The sequence below is a fragment of the Alnus glutinosa genome, chromosome 1 (genome assembly GCF_958979055.1).
Source record: "Alnus glutinosa chromosome 1, dhAlnGlut1.1, whole genome shotgun sequence".
Taxonomy (NCBI): Eukaryota; Viridiplantae; Streptophyta; class Magnoliopsida; order Fagales; family Betulaceae; genus Alnus; species Alnus glutinosa.
The window spans coordinates 45,500,888-45,520,733 of record NC_084886.1 but is presented as its reverse complement, the minus strand read 5'-3'; the positions used below and the strand labels follow the sequence as shown (position 1 = coordinate 45,520,733).

Genomic DNA, 19,846 nt, shown 5'->3' with positions numbered 1-19,846 from the left:
ACATGTGTCAACAAATTGTGTACAATAATTATAGGTCTAACATTTTTCTTTCTGAATCAAGTAAATTTGTGCTTTGACCATTAGTGACGGTAGTTCAGCAGTCTCAAAGAAATCTTCAAAGTGATTGGATATGTATTAAGATGAGAGTTCGACTTTCAAACTTAGAATATTCAGTAAAATCAATATTAGCCGTCTTGAGTTCCACTCATAATTGAATGGAGCATGGAGTCGGGTCTGGTTATAACTTATTCACATTTGAGGGAACGGCTGCGTTTCCCCTCGTCTAGAATTCTCATGTGCGGTTCTCAGTGAGCATTTACTGCTGTGGTCACACCCGGCCTTTTTTGAATAATAAAAAAAAAATGTAATATGTGCTTTGACTTGGGGCAAGGCCCAGACATCTGCATGTTATGACGGGCTTAAGGCCGCCCAAATTGCTCCCAAAGAAATGGAAGGGACGGACCCGCCAAACAGTGACTCGGATGTGCTTCAGTCTCCACGATTCAAATAAAACATTCTCATCGTAGACCCAACGATCTTTGCGTTTCGGCGGGACAGAGTCAAGAGAGCGAGAGCTGAGTAATAAGGTTCTCAAAATTCCATAATGGTGAGCGTATCTTGCTCTTCTAGTCGCTTCGAAATATTTTCTTGAACACACCTAATCTAGGGTTTTTCTCTCGGAGTTTTGATTTTCAGGCGGATTCCACCGAAGAACTGGAGCCCTTGTTCGATTACAGCCGCGTTCAGCCTCTTGATGTCGTGTGCCTCGACGGTGAGTTTCGATTCCTCTTGGAATTTCTTCACGCGTCCTTTTCCGCTCTTTATCACTCTTAATTCTTTGCTTTAATTTTTTGAGAAAATGTAGGAATTGTGAGGGCAATGAAAATTTTAAATTTTTATGTGTTCCTTTGTTCTGTACCTTGCGGGAATATGAAATTCCATCTAAGTTGAGTTTTATTCGACTTTGTTTTATGAAATGGAAACAAATTAAACCGTGAAATTAAAAAATTTATTCTCTTTCGAGTTTTCTAGGTGACCAATATGCGTTTTTTCTTTCTTTCCCCTTTCAGTAGATGAGGATGATGTGGATTCATCTCAAGCTTTCTCTTCTAATAAACGGAGGAAGATTTCTGAACCTGTTGTAAGATTCTCTTCTTTTTTTTTTTCTTTTTTTTTTTTTCCCCCTCGACATACATGGATGTATACAGTAATGCATGGGTGTGTGATTGTGTGAGAATTGAGTTTGATTAGATATTTTTTTCCGTATTGTAATTGTTGAATATAATGGTTCTTCTTTTGGTCTGGGGGGGGGGGGGGGGGGGGGGGGATACCCTTTTGGGGCTTAGGTTGTTGAGGATGCGGAGGAAAACACGAAAGTAATACAAATATTGGATTGTGAAGAAAACAAAGAGTTGGATTGGCTAGCACTGCCACCCAAGGTTTCCGGTGATGTTCAGAAGCTGCTTGGGGAGAATTCTACTATAAAGGAGTTGAGGTATATGCATATAAGTGGATATAGGGTTTTAAATGACATAATCTATTTCTGCTTCAAGAAGAAATTTTGGGTGGATGGACAGTTTTTCGTAATTTTTCATTTTCTCTTCTAGTTTTCCTCTTATTGAATTGATGACAAATGCAATTACACATTGTTTTTTGATTGGTAAATTACACACGCACCCGATGGGACTCGAACTCACGACTTCACCCTCCACCTTGCTACAAAGGGAGGAAGTGCCATTTGAGCTAAAGCTCATAGGCATTGCAATTCCACATTTTAAGACTATATTGTGTGTGTGTAGAAATTTGGTCTTAAGAGCCAAATTATTTGTATGTTGAGATTTCTAAAGTTTGTTAAACAGATATCTGTGCCAACTTGTATGAATATGTGATACTATGGGGGTACCATATAACAGGGAGTTCGGCATTCATCAGAATGTATGAATATGTGTTAATAATTGCACAAGGAAGGAATGCTAAACATTTTATTTTACTATTTTTTGAATTCCGCCGTTTCCATTGTTCTTTTCCTTATCCAAAGGTTTTTAAGGAGAAATGATTCTCTCATCTTCTAATGGCTACATTTAAACATTGCATCTATGGAATATTTGCCAAGTATCTATGCTGATTGAAATATAATTCTAGTCATCACAAAGGAAATATACCTTTTAAGAACAAATGATGACAAAACACTTTACATCTGATTTGAAGAAATTGGGTAGGAATTTTTTATTGGAATGTCAATGAAATTCGGGTACTTTTGTGTGGCCGCAATGTCTCAAAGGAATAATTAATGCTTAAATGTAAATGCTGTAAAGTAACTTTCTTTTTATTCAATGTCTTACATGCATAAAGATATTTTGATACTCCAGGATTTTTGTGAGCTTTGGTAGTAATAGGTTCTATAGGATGTTTGTCACCTTTAGAAAAGCTTCAAACCTTTGTCTCATATTGGTCACTCAATTATGACAAGGCAGGAATATATTCTGATATATAAGGGGCTGGGTGGCTCCATTGTGGGTTTCTTTTAGCATTTTACATGATGTAAGATTACAACAGAACTAGCTGAGCATTATGGAATGTAGATATTGATTAACTGAAAGATGACTTTTTCCTTTGGAAGTCAAGTGCACCAGTAGTAGTAAAATGGGTGAAAAGTTTTCTTAGGCTTGTTTAGAAGAGAACATTTAGGAATATCAGCATGTGGTTTCAGTGGGTGTTACATTATGAAGAGCTAATTGAAATTAATTCGTGCAAGTCTACTTTGTTTTCTTGTTGACAGAGGCTCGGGTTGGGGTGTTTGAATTTGGAAATGATACAGATGAAGTTAGAATTAGTTAAAGTTCACATGCTCTGATTGAAGCTGAATGTGTGACTTCTGATGAAATCAAGCTGCATAGGGATCTCATGTTATGAAACCCAATTAAGGCATTTAGGTAATTGGGTCTCCATAGGTCAGGCAATGCCAAGACAAAACATTTGTGATAGACGTACTTGCAGAGCCGTAGTTAATTTTTGCTTTTGTACTGAGTAAAAGGAAAGTTCTGTAAAAACTAAACTGTTTTATGTTTACTTATATAGATGGATTTATCAGTCAGTTAATTTATCTTGTTTTTCATAGATGCAAGTATTTTTGAGATGTAATTGAGAAAGTAATTTTTTCTTCTTAACATAATGGATTTTTTCTCCTTTTCTTTTTGTGTGTTTATGTTGTATCATTGGACAACACTGAACATTAACGTGCTGTGCTGTTGTTGAGTGTTGAGGTAGATATAGGGCTTGGCCTTCTGGGTGCAAGTCTGCTAGGTTCCTTGACTGCCTAGGTCTTTTTTTAAGTCATTAGGATGTGCAGGCTAGGTGAAAGTATTGACTTAAGAATGGTTTGGTAACAATTTGATTGCATTGCGGCCTGCTAATTATCTTATAGTGATAACCCAAAAAAAGTAAAAATAAAAAATAAAATCTCTGGTTCAGCCTCAGTCGATCTCTGCAGTGCAGCCTTCAATATCAATCCACATAATCTTTTAGCTCCAATCTTGGGTGTTTGATGGGGGGTTTCTTTTGAATCTTGGGTTTTATTGTTTTATGGGGGATTACTTTGTATCTTGGGTGTTGGATGGGGGGTTCTATTGGGTTTTGTTTTATTATGGGGGTTACTTTGTATCTTGGGTGTTTGTTGGAGGGTTTCTATTGTATCTTGGGTTTCATGTGGGTTTTGGGTGTTGTGGGTATGTAGTTTCTTATGGGTTTTTCATGTGAGCTAGCTGGGTCGCTCCTGTGTATACTTCCTGTGTACTTAGGGGCGTTTTGCGCTTTTTTAAATAAATTTTTTTATAAAAAAAAAAAAAAAAAAAAAAAAAAAAAAAAAAAGCCATTAGAGGCAGGGTTGTCAGCAAACTTGGTTTTTTTTTTTAATTGATTTTATTTGGCAGCAGATTTGTTCCTTACTTTCATCTGTATCTCATGAAGTAATTTTGACATTTAGATGCGTATGTTGAGAGTTGTTACTGATAATTTAATTTTTACTCTTGTTGAGATGATGTCATCATAGAGTTGATAACTACGCTTATACAACCTATTGTAGGCATTTAATTTGTGACAAATGATAGGCAACCTTGTTATTTTTATCTGGTAGCAATTTTACTAAATTATAGACTATTTAACCATGGGCACTTCATATCTTTGTTTCTGGTTTTATTAACACTTTTTCCTTACCATATTTGCCAAACAAATTTTTGTCCTCGCCTATAGGTTGAGGAAGCAAGAGCTTGTCACATTTGCACAATCAGCTGAAGATGTGTTGCGAGCTGTGGAGGAGTCTGCAAAAAGAGAACTTGGTAGTTCAATGCATTCTTCTCTGGAGGCTGTCACTGACCAACCATCAAAGCCTCCTTGTGAAAGAGTTAAGATAGTTATTTCTGTTCAGGATAAGGATGGGCTCAAGCATTTTCGCATGTACATGGTATATCTTTGTTCTGGGATTTTGGACTTATTTACTCAATAGAATCTGTATGCTCCTTTTTTTTTTTTTTTTGATAAGTAAAATCTGTATGCTCCTTTTAATTTTATTTATTTTTATTCTTGCCTAGTTATTATCAGTAGGAAGTATTAGAATGAACGTTCAGATGTCTTCTATTCACTAATATTTTCCTCTATTTTCATGGATTATTGCAGAAATCTGTCAATCAGTTTCCATTTGGAAAACTATATATGTTTCAATTTAATTAGGGTGATTTTTAAGAAGCAAGTGCTATTGGTGCTAAATGTTTCCCCCTTTTTTTTTTTGTTCTGGCTAAGAAAATACGCATTTCTTCTGTGTTTTATTTGTTACTTTGTTTCATACCTTTTTTTGGCTGTTGCTTCATGTATTATACTGTTAATGTGCCCAACAATCATTCATATGTAAGTAGAGTTTCTTCTAATCTCATAGGATGACAAATTTGAACGGCTCTTCAAAATGTATGCGGATAAAGTTAAGCTTGACATACAGAACTTAGTATTTTGCTTTGATGGGGATAAAATAAGTCCAGCAGCAACCCCTGATGACCTTGGTATGGAGGACAACGACATTATTGAGGTGCATGTTAAGTCAAGCTGATTGAGGTAAAGAGTCACTGTATCTTTCGAACTTGCCCTTTCCGATCTTGCTTTATGAAATTTTGGATTATGACCGTATCCTTTTTACCCTTATATTTTTTCGTTACTATTCTAATTTTAACTATTGTGCACACATACTTAAAGAAAAGAAAAAAAAGAAGGAACATTGCGTACACCATTTTTTTTATCAGCTTCTGGATTTGCTGTATTGGGGTATTTAGAAAAACTTGGCCTATTAAAAAATTGAAATTAAGTAGAGGCATGTTCAAATTATTTGGGGTAATGTACCAGCAGTTGAGGCTTGAGACTTTGCGGTATGAGTCAAAGACGTATTCATGTTGAAGTCAATTTATTTTGCATGAGAGGCGGGATCTCTTCTGATAATGCAAGTATAGTTTTCCAATTCAAAAGTTACCAGAAATAATATCTTCCTAATTGTAAAACATGACAGAAAATATGGTTCCTGGAGAATTCTACTTTGTAGGGGTTGGGGGGAATGACTGCTATTGATATTTAATATTGAGGTTATGCAAAAGGCCCATGTAGAAGACTATTTCACTCCAGATAGGCTGTCTGACTTGGTTGGACAAATCATGGTGCCTAGGGTAACTACCCTCTTTGGTAGAATGTGGTGGAACAGCTGAAGAAAATTCCCATGCAGATCTCAATTGTTGATCTAGTGATGACCTTGGGACATCACTGGAATGCAGGTTCAGAATGATCCCTTAGATTGGAATTAGGTTATTTCTAAACACACTTGTAATACCTAATACGAACAATGTTAATTTTTGCTATAAACTAGATGCTAATTGTTGTTTTAAGACTGCAGATTAATGTATATTTATCAATATTTGTAGCCGCGTGTTGACGGACTTTCATAAGCATATGACGTGGCTCTTAGAGAATATTTTTTATTTATGGCATCAAAGCATTTCCAAGGAAATAGAACTGATGAAAGTTTTTGTGATGAAATTCTTGAATGAGCCTCCTGTTGCAAGAAGCTTCCATTTAAGTGGTTGCTTTTGAGCATTTGTGTTTTTATTGAAATCATTGATGATTTCTTTTTTTAGTCTCATAAGAAATGAGATTATTCAAGACGTCATTTTTGAACTAAGGTGCCTCTTGTATTGTTCATTGTTGGATCTCACTAAAAAGAGGGTCAAATACAAAACAGTTTTCTGGAGAGAAGCCTCAAGTAAGATCCATGCACATGCAAACTTTATAAGATGCAGTTTGAGTAAGATATGCTTAATGCATTGGAGTTGGCTGGCTGGAGTTCTTTGTCTGTTTTGCGATCAGCATGCTGTAACAAGAGAAAATCAGCCATCATACTGTATTGTTGATTCACCCAAAAATTGAAGTCTGTACAACGGTAGTGGAGCACAGCTAGAATCTTGTTGGGGAGAAGATCATTCAATATTGGGCACATGAGAGGCATCATTTGTGAGGACGAAAAATAGGTTACTAAGATGTTACAGGTGAATGGTGACCCTGGGGTCCATGAGCATGTGACCCATTTTGGTTTGTCAGGGAGATGGGTTGCCTTAGGGGTGGTCCTCCATCAACCCTGTATATATGTCGAGAAGTGTTAGAGATACCAAATCTTTTACCAAAAGATGGTATCAAGATTATGTGGACCTTATTTATTGGTACCCGTAGCATTTCTTTTTATTAATTGTTTTTATCATCTCCAATGAATAAGCTCTACATCATCTTGGTATTTATCTCTTGGTAAAAGATTTGGTACCCCTAGCATTTCTGATATATGTCTATCCCTGGTTCACTTGATTTGTCATTGCTGCAGTAAATCGTAATTTCTCTGTAATTCTTATTGATTCTGTTTTAACTCGGGGTTTTACTTCAACTGGGCCATTTACTATTGTGGTTTATTTTGAGTTTATTTCCTTCCAAATTTATTACTACATCTGCTTTGTCTCAGGTTTATGCTTCATCCATGGTGCTTGAATCAACTTTGTGTTGCTTTTGGGATATAGATTCGGCCTTGAAGTTGCGTTATTCTTCAGATACTTTAGTACAACAACTTTAGTTCTTTTTTGTTTGTTGGTTGTGCAATTTTTGGCCTTCAATTTTATAGTGTCATGGATAGTTTTGAAATTTATTAGGAACAATAGTTTGTTCTATAAGCTCATGAACGACATTGAGAACCAGATAATATCATCTCATTAACTAATATAATGATTCTTTTAGAACCGGATAATGTCATTGTCTTATGAGTACGCTTGTAATTCTTATTACTAGCTTATGCCTTTTTGATCGGTTGGTGGAATAATGCAATAATTGTCTATTTTGATGCTCTAGTCTATTGCACATCTACATATTGTATTTTGCATTTGTCCAAAATACAGAATCTAAATTGGCAAGGTATATCAAAATACTAGTAACCCTTGATTTGATGCAAATTGGCTATCCAGGAAATTGCACTGTTGTCTGTCTATCACGGATATTGCTATGAAATTTGTGTGGAGTCAAGTTTGTTTATTGAGGCATCTCAATTGGGTCCTTTAAGCAGGATAGTAAGGATTTATGTTCAGAATCTCATTAAACTAATATTAGCTCATTGCTAGGAGATGCATCTCTTTTCGCGTATGCATATGTTGCATATGCCAACTAAAAAATGATTTTTTTTCTTTTCTTTTATAAACACTCCCCCACGACGAAGAGAAAAAATTCGAGCATCTGAATTTCTCTAGTCGGAAGTCGTGATATGGAGTGCCAATAAGCTTAGCTATGCTGATCGGTTGGGCGTTGTAGGTTGCTTCCTGAAAAGGGTAAGATTTTATTTTTTTTTATTTTTATTTTTTGTGTGGTTGGACAATTTTTACTGAGGTTTTTTATTCAAAATTCATTTTACGTCTTTAAGAGAAATAATTTTTGCACATCTCTTGTACATATTTTGTACACCATTTCTTTAAATTAACCATTGGATCTGTAGGATCCACAAGGATCTACATATAGATTCTAAAGATTCAATAGTTGATTTAGAAAAGTGATATACAAAAGATGTACAAGAAATGTGCATATAACATGTTTCTATCCTCGATGATGCGTTTCACGACTATTTGCTCAAGAAGGTGAATCGTGAGTGGCCAATGCCCAGGGTTCATTATGCATCTTGCATGACAATAAGGCTATAAATTTGATTATACCGATGGATTTATCTTGTTTAATCTTTTGAAAATGCAACTCACAGGCAATATTCGCAATATCCTACTTTTCTATATAACCATATTAAGGAGAGGACGTGGGCCTAAATCCTTGTATTGTTTGCCACAAAGGAAAAACATTTGAGTATGTGAATAATGCGGATTTTGGGGGCTATTTTGATTTATTTTTTTTAATTATTCGATAAAGGGAAAATGGGAAGGGGAAGGGGAAGGAGAAGAATATATGAAAATAAGTTACAAATAATGGGGTGGGTAACCCAACAAAAATCCTAATATAATCAAAACAGTGCAAAAGAACAATCTAAAAACTATTGGGAATGAATCAAATAAATTATCTAACCCATTGGATTGGCCGTCACAAATGATGGTTTTAAGTGGCAAAGTATTAACAGAACTTGCCTACACAAGACCAACTGCAGCAATCTTAGAGAAAAATACCACAGCAGAGAAATAAGCATTGTTGATGGCTAGATAGGATCTGTTGTCGAGAAGCACCATCATGGTGTTTGGTGAGGGAGGTATCCGTACAAAGAAAGCTTGGTAGACACCAAAACAAAAATTGCAACTAGATCTGAAATTCTCTAAAAAGAAAAGAAAGAAAGAAAGAAAGAAAGAAAGAAAGAAAGAAGGTGCAAGCTAAATTTGATTGAACATTGCTATTTGGTGCAACTTCATTTGTTCCACCAAGTGTACGAGTAACATGTCATGTGTTTTCCTTGTCGAAGGACTTTACCATCCAGCCAATTCATAAAAGGATGTTTCGTGGGGTTTCAGGACAGGGTATTTGGTAGCCCAATTGTGCTATTAGGCATTCTTTTGGAAAGTAAGGCACAAGGAGCCAAGGAGGGTGGTTTTGTTTTTTTGCGTCAGTCAGATAATGTTTTGAAATTGTGTTATGTTGGGCATGAAAAATTAGGCTAAACGAAACCCTACTGACATTTCTCTTAACAATGTCTTATCAAGGACGAGGCTTTTTCCAGAATTGATGGGGCACATGATGTACTATATAGTCTGCCGCATGTGCAGACTAAAATTGCTATTACGGCACTTTAATTTTGGGCCTGTTTTCATTTTTATTTTTAAATGCAGAAAAAAAGTGAACGACCATTCACACCTAAGACAACTACAAACCGAGCAATATCGGTCGTTCAAAGAGTGCCGTTTCATACAGGACGTTCTTAGGTCATGTCAGCAATCAGCATCTTCAATTGAATGCTTTGCACGATAGATTAGAACCCTCTTAAATATTTTTGACCAAATTTAAAAGTATTTGAATAAGTGAATGTCAGAAATTACTTATAAGATTCATAGGATTAAATAATAATTAAATTGTTCAACTACTTGTTCGGTCAGGTAGATCTCATAAGTGGTTTCTCACGATCACCTGCCTAAATTTTCTTACATTCAGACAAATAATTTGAGAGAATCTTTATCACATTCCGGTTGCTTCGTGGTCCGCCGTAATTTATTACATCGTCAAAGTGTACTACTTTGAAACATACAATTATTTGGATTGGACCACATATTGATTCCATGTGATCTCACGTATTCAATAATAAAATTGTTTATTTATTGTATGGAGATGGACAAAATAAAAATTATTTTGAATAGGGACATTTTACAATTTAGTCCGCTCGGAATAAATGAGCTTTACTGTCCTTGAAATTTGAAGGACTTAATAAAAAAAAAAAAAAAAAAAATCTTATTGGTCCAGATGGTCCTTAGACCTACTATATCGATATCATTGTAAAGGAATGCAAACACAATGATTATAAAATAACAGAAATTTGGGCATCCTAATAATAGAAAATTCTTATCTTATTGTTTGGATGATTCTTAAAAATTCGGCAATCTATTAACATGAGGTCATCATCACAAAACTTGTTACGTCAATAGTTAAATAATTAGATTTTTCGTATCAAATTTTGTTGCTTTATAACGTTCAGCTCATGGAAATATTGTCAAAGTCAGTTTGTAAAGCAATTATAAGGTAATTATTGCAAAAGCTCTAAGATCTTTGAAAAAAACTCTTATATAGAAGGAAAAACAATTTTCAGGTGTGAAACCAGCCCTGCCCAGCGGCCAAATGGGCCACAAAGAGTGCGTACACACCAGCCAGCGTGGAACTCGTAGCCGCAATTCCTAACCGTCATAGAGCCGTGGCGGAATCCCATTGGCCGAGGCAGGTACATGCCAGTAGACTTTTGGATCAGATGACCTCTTACTTTATAGCTCACATGCAACTCGGAGATAACGTCAGTGGGCCCTACCCCTCCAGGCCACGTGCCCACATCCACGCTGGAAAGCTCACTCTCAAAAGCGGACACGTCAGACCAAAAAGGGCTAAAGATAGAAATGAGAAGATAGAACATAGAGCTAAGAGCCAGCCTCTCTGAGAGTCGAACTCCGAAGAAGAAAAAGGCTAATCGCTTTCTCTTCTTCGATTTTCTTGGACTCATCCGCAGGTACTTTTTTTTTTTTTGGTAAGTGCTTTCTTCGTTTTTGAATTACATGTGATGTTTGAAATTTTGAATGTCTCGACTTTGATCTTAATTTCTTAAGCATCAAAGTTCGGAAGAGTTTTTGGGTCAACTGGTGAAGCGAGATAGGATGTGAACTTGATTTGGGTTTTTTTTTGTTTTGGCTGTTTGTTTAGCGAAGATCGCGTTTAGTTTCTTTCAGATTCAGATCAGTGAACTATGGTTTTGCAGTTTGATTTATGAAAGGAAAGGAGTAATTGGTTGGTTGGGTTTGAATTTTGGAGCTGGTATATGTGTAACTTGGAGCTGGTATTGCAGATTATGCTAAATATTGTAACAGTTAAAATATAGAGAACAAAATAGAATAGAGAAAACATGAAGGAATATTGAGGATAAAAGAAGAGACAAGGAGAACACATTGAATTAAAGCGAGATTAAGCCTTAGAGGCTTACATTCACCGTACATCAAATTCTCATGTCCAAATTGAATGGTTTGATCTATTTAACTAAATAGATCGTGTTCGAGTTAACTCTTAATAGGTTGGGAGCTCAAGCGGGCGACCCAAACCGGACTCCGCCAACCCAAATTGCTAGCCCTAGTTCAGATCATATTAGTAATAACTTCTAGTTCTGACCTTTCATTTAAAATTGATAGTATCAATTTCATTAAATAAAATTGAGAGGATCCAATTCCCTAGTTTCTTTGTCAAGTTCTAAAAAATTGTCAAACCCTAATAATGGTTGTGTTATATCATTTATGTTACTTTAAAGTTGAAACTGAGATTTGACCAGGATTTTATAGAGTATTTAAGACGAAATCAGAGTGAATATATGACAGAATATCACAGTTTGTTTTTCATAATCTAATCACCTAGAGTTTTAGACCTGAGTACCTCAAACTGTCTTTAATCGGGCCTGCAGAGTTAACTCAAAACCTATCCATATAACATATATATTAGATTAAAGTTAAATAAAATGTCAGAAATCAATAGAATTGTCAATTATTAAGAATCGTTTTGACAAACCCTACAACAATTTACAATTCCCATATCACTTGTCTTGCAGCATAATTGCCAGCCTTTGGACAAGAGTATACATTTTTTTTTTCGGGAGTATTAGTAGTATATAATTTGTGTTCAAAATTTTAGCTGAAAATATTAATAATTTATAAATTATGGATAATCTAAATTATTATTTTTTTATTATTAAATGAAAAAAAGAAAAGAAATGGAATTACTCTGAAGAGTGTTTGAAATTTAGGGAACATTAGAAAAAAAATACAAGATCTGTTTAAGATAGACCCTTAAGTGTATAAAGTTCTGGCAAAAGAAAAGTGATAAAAGCACACCCTTAAGTTTTTGACAGTTGTGCTTTTAGATGTGGAATTTAATAATTTTATGTTTGCAAGGTGTGATATGGTTTTTTTTTTTTTTTTTTGTTTAAATTGCAGTAATACTACATTTGTCACGTTGGTATGGTTTTCAGATTTTGGAAACTGTAGGGGGAATAGTCATGATAATAATTGACAGTGTCTTTAATGTTAAAGGTCTCTGGTTTCCAAAGATCAGCAGAGTTGATATCCATATTCACTGAAACTCAAATGTGAACGTCAACTTATGAGGTTTTAGAGTCTGGGCGTTCTTTATGACTGCAGAGTAAGAGATGGAAAAAATTTGTGAATTCTGCACAGCATTGAGGCCAGTTGTATATTGTAAGGCCGATGCAGCACATCTTTGCCTTTCCTGCGATGCAAAGGTCCATTCAGCCAATGCACTTTCCAGCCGGCATCTGCGAAGCATCCTATGTGACTTGTGCAGATACCGCCCAGCTTATGTTCATTGTACAGATCACCGATTGTTCATGTGTCGCAGCTGTGACCAAAGCCAGCATGATGGCTCTTACCAGCATCAGAAACAGGTAATCAGCAGCTATGTGGGATGCCCTTCTGCTAAGGATTTTGCAGCGTTGTGGGGTTTTGAACTAAATGAGGCAGGCAGTAGTGCTTGTCAAGATCAGCTTGTGTCAACTTCACGTGGTTCTGGGGATTCCAGCATTGTAAATTTGGATATTCCAAGACAATCTAGCTCACAAAGTGGAGGCCCTTCAGTTTCATCTAGATTGAATTGTGCAACCCTAGCCTCCAGTGCGGGATCCAATGTGGGATCAAGCCGTCAATCAAGGAAGGTAGGCAGGATTTACACTATATATGTTCTTCCTTGATGGATCTAATAATAATATTATTAGGTCTAAATTCTCATTTTTCTTCCACAATATAAGAAGTTCAGGCCCAGGAAATAGGTGATACTTTGGAGGAATTGATGCAAATTATGATTGGGTTATTATCCTTGATATGGGATAGGGTCCTAGATTTGAGGAGGTTCATACGCATTTTACATTGTCTATGTCTTATTGTAGTGATTATCAGAAACTCAAAGTCGAATTTAAGTTTTTTTGTAAATCTACATTGATGAATTTCTCCATCATCCTGACTATTGAATTGATGCATGAGTTCTAATATAAATAGGAGGTTCAAGTTATTTGTACATCTAATGGTGATATGCTCTTTTTGGTGACTTCACTGACTAGAACTACTCAAATCAATTGCCAAAAGAGGGGGAAAAAGAAAAAAGAACACATCCCAGATTTATGACTAAATTGATGCTATTTTTTTTTCGTCAAAGGTGCTTTAGATTTTCGTAATCTGCATCTAATCTGAATAAATTTGACAAAAGATACCTTGATTGGTAAACTCATAGGTATATTAAGTAACTGAATCCACTCAGATTTTTATTGTAAGAAGTAATAATAATGAGCTGACAATACACTTTTTAAAATCATCAGGAAAACAAGTAAGATTATTCTATAATATAGTGGTACACTATAGAATAGCCTAAAAAATCTAGCACTGTTATCTTGATTCTGCCAAGAGAAGTATTTATTGTCTGAAGTCTACCTAGAAGTTTACTTGATCACTTTGCGGAGAATTTTTTTCATATTCATGTTAGCCAGTCAGGTACATTTTTGGTACACTCTTAGGCATGTCAGCTGCAATAAATTGATAATTTATAAATTTCTACAACATATAAAATTTGTGTTTTTCTTCTAGAATTTGGTTACGCTAAGTAGACTTGTCTCATTGAGGAGATGGAAAGTTTCTTCTGAATCTTCCCATAATTTGGAAATTAAAAGTTTTTCTGTAGTCTGGATTTCTCTGTTCAAAGTTTTCATGTTATTCTCGTTGCAGTAGTCAATATTGTGGATTTACTGATAAAAGGAAAACGTTCTGTCATGTACAAATTATTGAACTCCTTTTTTCCAAATATGAAAGTGCCTGGATAGAATTTCTTCCAATTGATGAAGTGGGAACACAAATCAATAAAATCTTCCTTGCTTGTGAACAATGGCACTAAGAGACTGCTGATATAGACTTTGGAAGAAACGTACTCTTTTGACTCCTACCAAAATATATGGAACTCTTTGACTAATGACACCTCACATCAAATTCCATATGCTATTATTTTCTAATATGGATCATATCATTCTAACATGGAAAAATCTCTTGTGCTGAGGTCCAATCTCCTCCATTGTTAAAATGGATAAAATAATTGTTAGTTTTACTTAGAGCTCCTTGTTTTCTGGTAGATTATGGTGGAGGATTCTACTCACCTGCCAGAAATAGGTAGGACTGCTGCTGATGATGATGGCAATGATGAGGAGGGACTTCTTCAGATGTATCAAAAGTCCTACACCTTAACAGACTTTACTATTAGAAGCATTTGCAAATGACTTGCAACTTCATTTACATCAGATTCCTCCTACTGATCAAGTGTGTGGTTTCACTTTCATGGTTGCTCGCTTGGATCAAGTAGGGTGTTTGTAATGACTTTGAATATGGGGTTAACTCTTCATCTGACGATTAATTCTTTTTGACAATAACTTTAATGTGCATTATAATCAATACAGATACCCATGGAACGGAGTACATTGATCTAAACCATGCTAAGAGTCTGGCAAGTCAGAAATGTGGTTTCTTGTTGATATTGACAATGAACTAGATAGTTTACTATTATAATTGACTTGCAGTCTCTTCAGCTATTTTAGGGCTCTGATATATTTCACACATTAAAGTGTCTGATTGTGTTTGTGTGCATTGCTTTACGATGACAAAAAACCTCTATTATCTGTTTTAGTCTTGTGCTTCACTTGCAGATACATAAAGGTAGACAGCAGCACACTAGCTATATTCTTCAACAGATTCTTGACTTGAAAAGGCTTCGGATCACTGATGAGTCTAACCTTTCGCCTTTGATATGTGACCAAGAACAACTTGACATATCTTCTTCAATACACGCTCCAGAGAAGTTCGATGAACATATTGATCAGCATTTGCAACATTCCCAGGATCTTAGCATTGATCTTCAACAAATGGACGATTCACTTCAGGAGCTGAAAGCAGACACTTTGCCATTCACATTTTCTCAACAGGAGCATTTGCCTTCATCTTCAAATATTGGGCTTCCTTTGCATGGAGAATCCTTCTGGCAATGCAAAAGTCCAGTTCAAAGTAGTCAGGTTTGATCATTATGATCACGTCATTAAATTGGATCAGTGTTTGATTAGTCAGTATGTGCCTGTAGAATAAGTGAAACAAACTGCTTCTCAATGTGGGAGCACCGGACTGTGTTAGTTCATTCTCGCCACTATTTTCATTATTTACTCTGTATCCAATTTGTGATTCTAAATTCCATGCAATGGAACAACTGATAGCTATAAATATATACTAGACCATGGTTTCACTTGAGTTACGTAAGCTTAGAACTTTGATAGACTAGTCTTTAGCATGTTTTGGATGTGGAATGAAACGAAAAAACAAAAAAGACAAGTTTTACATCTAAAAGCCTCATATTTCTGAATATTAAACTGTGATTCACAGTTAGTAATTCCTTCACATGCTACTTATTGCAAAGTGAAGTGAGTGCAGAATGGTAGATTAGGGTCTCTTTAGTCAACTCCAAATTTCTGAGACAAAGTTTTGTTGAGTTGACTTGAGCTGACTTTGTTTAACTTGTTTCATAGTAAAATTACATTTCTTAAATTTCAGAGTACTTGTTTCATATTCATGATACTCGCCTCCATCTTTTACTTCTATACTATCGTGACAATAATGGGATCATCACCCGCTTGCTTTCTGACACAGTCAGCTTGTGCACATGGCCACATGTATGACTTGAGATCCTGGTCTCAATATTTGAATATTTGGTCAAATTATGGCTCTCATATAGGCTGTTCAGGAGTAGTTGGTTCTGATTACATATTTGGTCAAATTGAAATTTTTTCTACACTTTGTATTTATGCTAAACAATTAATTTTTGTTGATTGTTTTTTGCAGTTGTGGTCTCAAATTATGCAAGACCTCGGGGTTTGTGAAGAACTTGTTTGTGATGATGATTTCAACATACCTGATGTTGATTTAACATTCCAAAATGTTGAAGAACTATTTGGAGGTGATCAAGATCCAATCAGGGCTATGCTTGATGATAAAGACGGCACATGCTCTTACATAAAGAAGGATTTGTCCCATGATACATCAGATAATGGGCATGCAAGTGCTATGGAGGTCTGAATCATTACTCTTCTTTTTGTCTTCTTTATTTATTTATTTATTTATTCTGTAGCTGCATCTTGTCTTTTTCAAAAACGTCATTATAATTGGAAACGTTATCACTGAGGTTTGAATCATTACTTCTTTTTTTTCTTTTCTTTTTTCTTCTTTTTACTTCTGTAGCTGCATATTGTCTTTTTCAAAAACGGCATTATAATTGGAAACATTTTTTTATAAGAGCATGATAATTGGAAACACTATCGCTGAGATTTAAAATTTTCAACCCTGTAAAACAAGGAAGAATAAAATGCTTTGAAGATTAGGAAGAGGCATCAGAAACTTTAAACTATAGGTCCTGAACTGAGAAGTACATTAGTAAGAATGCTTTTACACAAATAGCAATTTCACGACACTCGTAAAGGCAGTATAATCATTATAGGTAGTGAGGTCGTGCACTGCTGTCAGTAATAACTTTTGTATGCATCAATGGATATGTAAAATATTGCATTGGGTCTAAGAAATGGTAAAGTAAGCATGTTTAGCATTAAGTATAAATATATGTATGCATGCAAACCGAGTACAGCAATTGCAAATGTCTACATTTGTTCTGAAAAGCATATAGTGTCATCGCCTTTACACTAGTTTTATGAAAATGTTTGTAAACACCCGCAAATATCATCATTAACATAGATTAGTAGTAGAGTGGTATGTGGATCTTCTAGGGTGCTTGAAGTTGCTATCCCCATCTTGACTTGGAAGGCTAAATTGTCACCGCACCAGTTGGTATTGTGCTGTTGCTTAGTTCAGAGCGTTGTATTTAGGGATGGAGGTAGGAATTTAATCTGGGCTTCATAATAGTAATGATGTTTTATGATTTATTCTTAAAATCACTCACCGCTTGGATGAATACCTCAACATGTGCATGTCACAAATACCCTTGTAAATCTACATCTCTGACATTTCAAATTCTCAGACAATATGTAGATATACCATTCTATTGTGTCTTATATACTAACATAGCTTTCTAAGTGACCATCAAAGAGAGCTCTCCTCCATTTTCAGCTTACAAGGAAAGTGTTTTGGCTGGGCATTCTCCAACGTCTGGGCCTAATGATAATAGGTTTTTGTGGCATAATGTTTTGGATGATTTAAGGTTGGAATTTGTTTTGTTCCAAAAATCTTGCAAAGATTTGCTGGGACTCATTTGACTTTGGGTAGTATGGTGCAATTAGGCAGGTAGCTGGGTCTATTACCTAAGCATGCCCTCATGGTGATAATGGTACCAACGAGCATATAAGTTCTGAATTTTTGGTCATTGATTGTTTGACACTTCGTTTGTCAGTGAACCTTTTGTACGAGTAGATAGGGATTTTAGTATTTTTCATACATTCAGAACATTTTAAGGCAACATGAGTTATGTATCCGGTTTCGATAAAAAAAATTTTCCTTTTTCTGTTCCTTCTTTTCTGTCATGCCAGGATGCCTCGGCGGCTTCTTCTGTTTACATCACTCGATCGGCTCATATGGACAGAGACATAGGTCCTTCCAACCAAGTTCATAATCTTCCAGGAAGCGCAGATTGTCCTCGTCCAATTCGACCATCTTATTCAACTTTGTCATTCTCTCTTTCGAGGTTTAGTGCTGAGAGCAGTGGCACTGATTGTCTTGATGGCGGAATTTCTCCTTACATTACAGGAGGGGAACCTTCATATAATTCACCTTACCTTGAGGGTGCACATCTGGAGGCCAGAGAAATTGCCATGATGAGGTACAAAGAGAAGAAGAAGTCTCGACTGTGAGTATTATGTTTCTCTCTTCTACCATGTTTTACAGTGAGTATCATAAATTGCCCCGAGCTCTCAGTAAATGCTATGGGATTACAGTTGCCACTTCCTCTTGCATGCATTTCATCATACGCTTATTTTATGAACCTAGTGACTCAAAAACCTGAATCTGCCCGCACAATCACACTCTTGGAAAAAGAATTATTTTCTGTTTTGGTCCGGGGATTATTTAACTTAATTTACCGGAAAAAGAAAAAAGAAAAAGGTCTCACTGGATCTATCTGGAATGAAAATGTAGATTACTACCAAAATAGAACTTCACAAGGTACTTTTACCAAGCTCTCAATTGTGAGTAGACTTAAAACATCTTCTATTCTTTGTAAACTTTGTCATTCAACCTTAACTTCTTTGCAGTTCAAGGTTGCCGTAAGAAATGTGAGGTATATTTCTTTTTGTTATGCTCTTTTATGGTAAATGTAGGGTTCTTTCTTTTTCAGGCATGAAAACAAAATTCGTTACCCCTCTCGGAAAGCTAGAGCTGATATTCGGAAGCGGGTAAAAGGAAGATTTGTGAAGAAAGAGAATTATGATTCTGATAGCATTGATGTGACAAGAAGCTATTAGCTTTGCATCTTGTACATATTTCTATTCTGAAATGAATTAGCGCCATGACACTCATGTTTATTAGCTTCAATTCAACACATTTGCGGCACTCTCATGTTTATGGCTTTAATTCGCCCAATTCTTTGAATCCCATGTATCATGTATGTATAGTCTCTGTTTTCAAGTTTAACAGAGAGATAAAAAGTTTAAGGCTTTGTATTGATGAAATTTATTTATGCGGCTTTAGAGAAGAGATTCTGGCAAAATCATTTCCCTAAACTTTAGTTGGGTCCCTGTATAAGTTTCTACTGATTGTAGCCATCTCTTTTCCATCTGTATCATTCCCTGTTATGAAAAACTGTGAACTGTCACTTGGTTAATATGTGATAATTCTAGTAGTAATTAGGTGGGAAGTAATGGCGGTTCTTAAAAACACATTTATTTCTTTCAAGTTACGATGACAATAATCCATTGGATGTTCCTTTGTAATTCATTCCATCCATAACGGTTTACATGGCATTTGAAATGAGAGAGAGGAGGGTTGTGTGGCGGCACATATGGATTGGAATTCTCTGTTATTAGACTGCTCAAATTTTTGTGTGAAATTCAGACGGCCTAAAAAAGAAAAGGTTGCGGGGCTCACTTGCTCTAGCACGGTTATGGGACATGGACGCCTCACAACCCTCCTCTCTTAATCTGTCGAGCCTAATGAACCATTATGGATTGAATAGGCCCCTCTTTCTCTCTCTCTCTCTCTCTCACTGCCTTTGAACCGGGTGCGAGGATCCAAACTAGCTAGAGTTGCGTGGATTAAAATATGGAAATCGGCAATTGTAATGAAAATGAGAGAGAAATGAAGCTTATTGTTTATAATAATAGGTTAGAATATGAAAAACGTGCACCTGAATTGACTCAAAAAGTGTTTGCTGTAGCCCATAGGCGGGGAAGGCGAGCATGATGATGCTGTTATTCACCAAACATTTGATAATAGATTTTGATAGGGGAGCCCCTATTGGACAAAAGAGGTAGTTATAGTTGTGATAAAGAAGCAAACTCTCCGCCAAAACACTTGATGGCATTTTCTTCCTAAATGCCATA

At 35.8% G+C, this 19,846-nt stretch overlaps 2 protein-coding genes across 5 annotated transcripts; both read left to right on the top strand.

The window, feature by feature from the left end:
- The first annotated feature begins 433 nt into the window (after positions 1 to 433).
- On the top strand, positions 434 to 7,325 carry LOC133852553 (uncharacterized). Of its 2 annotated transcripts, none has more exons than XM_062289329.1 (7): positions 434 to 607; positions 697 to 772; positions 1,071 to 1,141; positions 1,347 to 1,495; positions 4,249 to 4,459; positions 4,928 to 5,100; positions 5,546 to 6,072. In XM_062289329.1, the coding sequence occupies exons 1-6, from the start codon at positions 605 to 607 to the stop codon at positions 5,093 to 5,095; spliced, it is 678 nt and encodes a 225-aa protein (XP_062145313.1). In that variant the 5' UTR covers positions 434 to 604; the 3' UTR covers positions 5,096 to 5,100; positions 5,546 to 6,072. The 2 variants fall into 2 exon arrangements, with proteins under 2 accessions (XP_062145313.1, XP_062145305.1); XM_062289321.1 differs by lacking the exon at positions 5,546 to 6,072 and adding an exon at positions 7,034 to 7,325 and having other exon boundaries at positions 436 to 607.
- A 3,289-nt stretch (positions 7,326 to 10,614) lies between these two features.
- LOC133852544 (zinc finger protein CONSTANS-LIKE 10) lies at positions 10,615 to 19,100 on the top strand. 3 transcript variants are annotated; one of them, XM_062289310.1, is made up of 6 exons: positions 10,615 to 10,744; positions 12,306 to 12,943; positions 14,969 to 15,331; positions 16,149 to 16,376; positions 17,840 to 18,156; positions 18,643 to 19,099. In XM_062289310.1, the coding sequence occupies exons 2-6, from the start codon at positions 12,422 to 12,424 to the stop codon at positions 18,767 to 18,769; spliced, it is 1,557 nt and encodes a 518-aa protein (XP_062145294.1). In that variant the 5' UTR covers positions 10,615 to 10,744; positions 12,306 to 12,421; the 3' UTR covers positions 18,770 to 19,099. The 3 variants fall into 3 exon arrangements, with proteins under 3 accessions (XP_062145294.1, XP_062145296.1, XP_062145299.1); XM_062289312.1 differs by having other exon boundaries at positions 10,625 to 10,744; positions 12,210 to 12,943; XM_062289315.1 differs by having other exon boundaries at positions 10,629 to 10,744; positions 12,414 to 12,943; positions 18,643 to 19,100.
- The last annotated feature ends 746 nt before the right edge of the window (positions 19,101 to 19,846 follow it).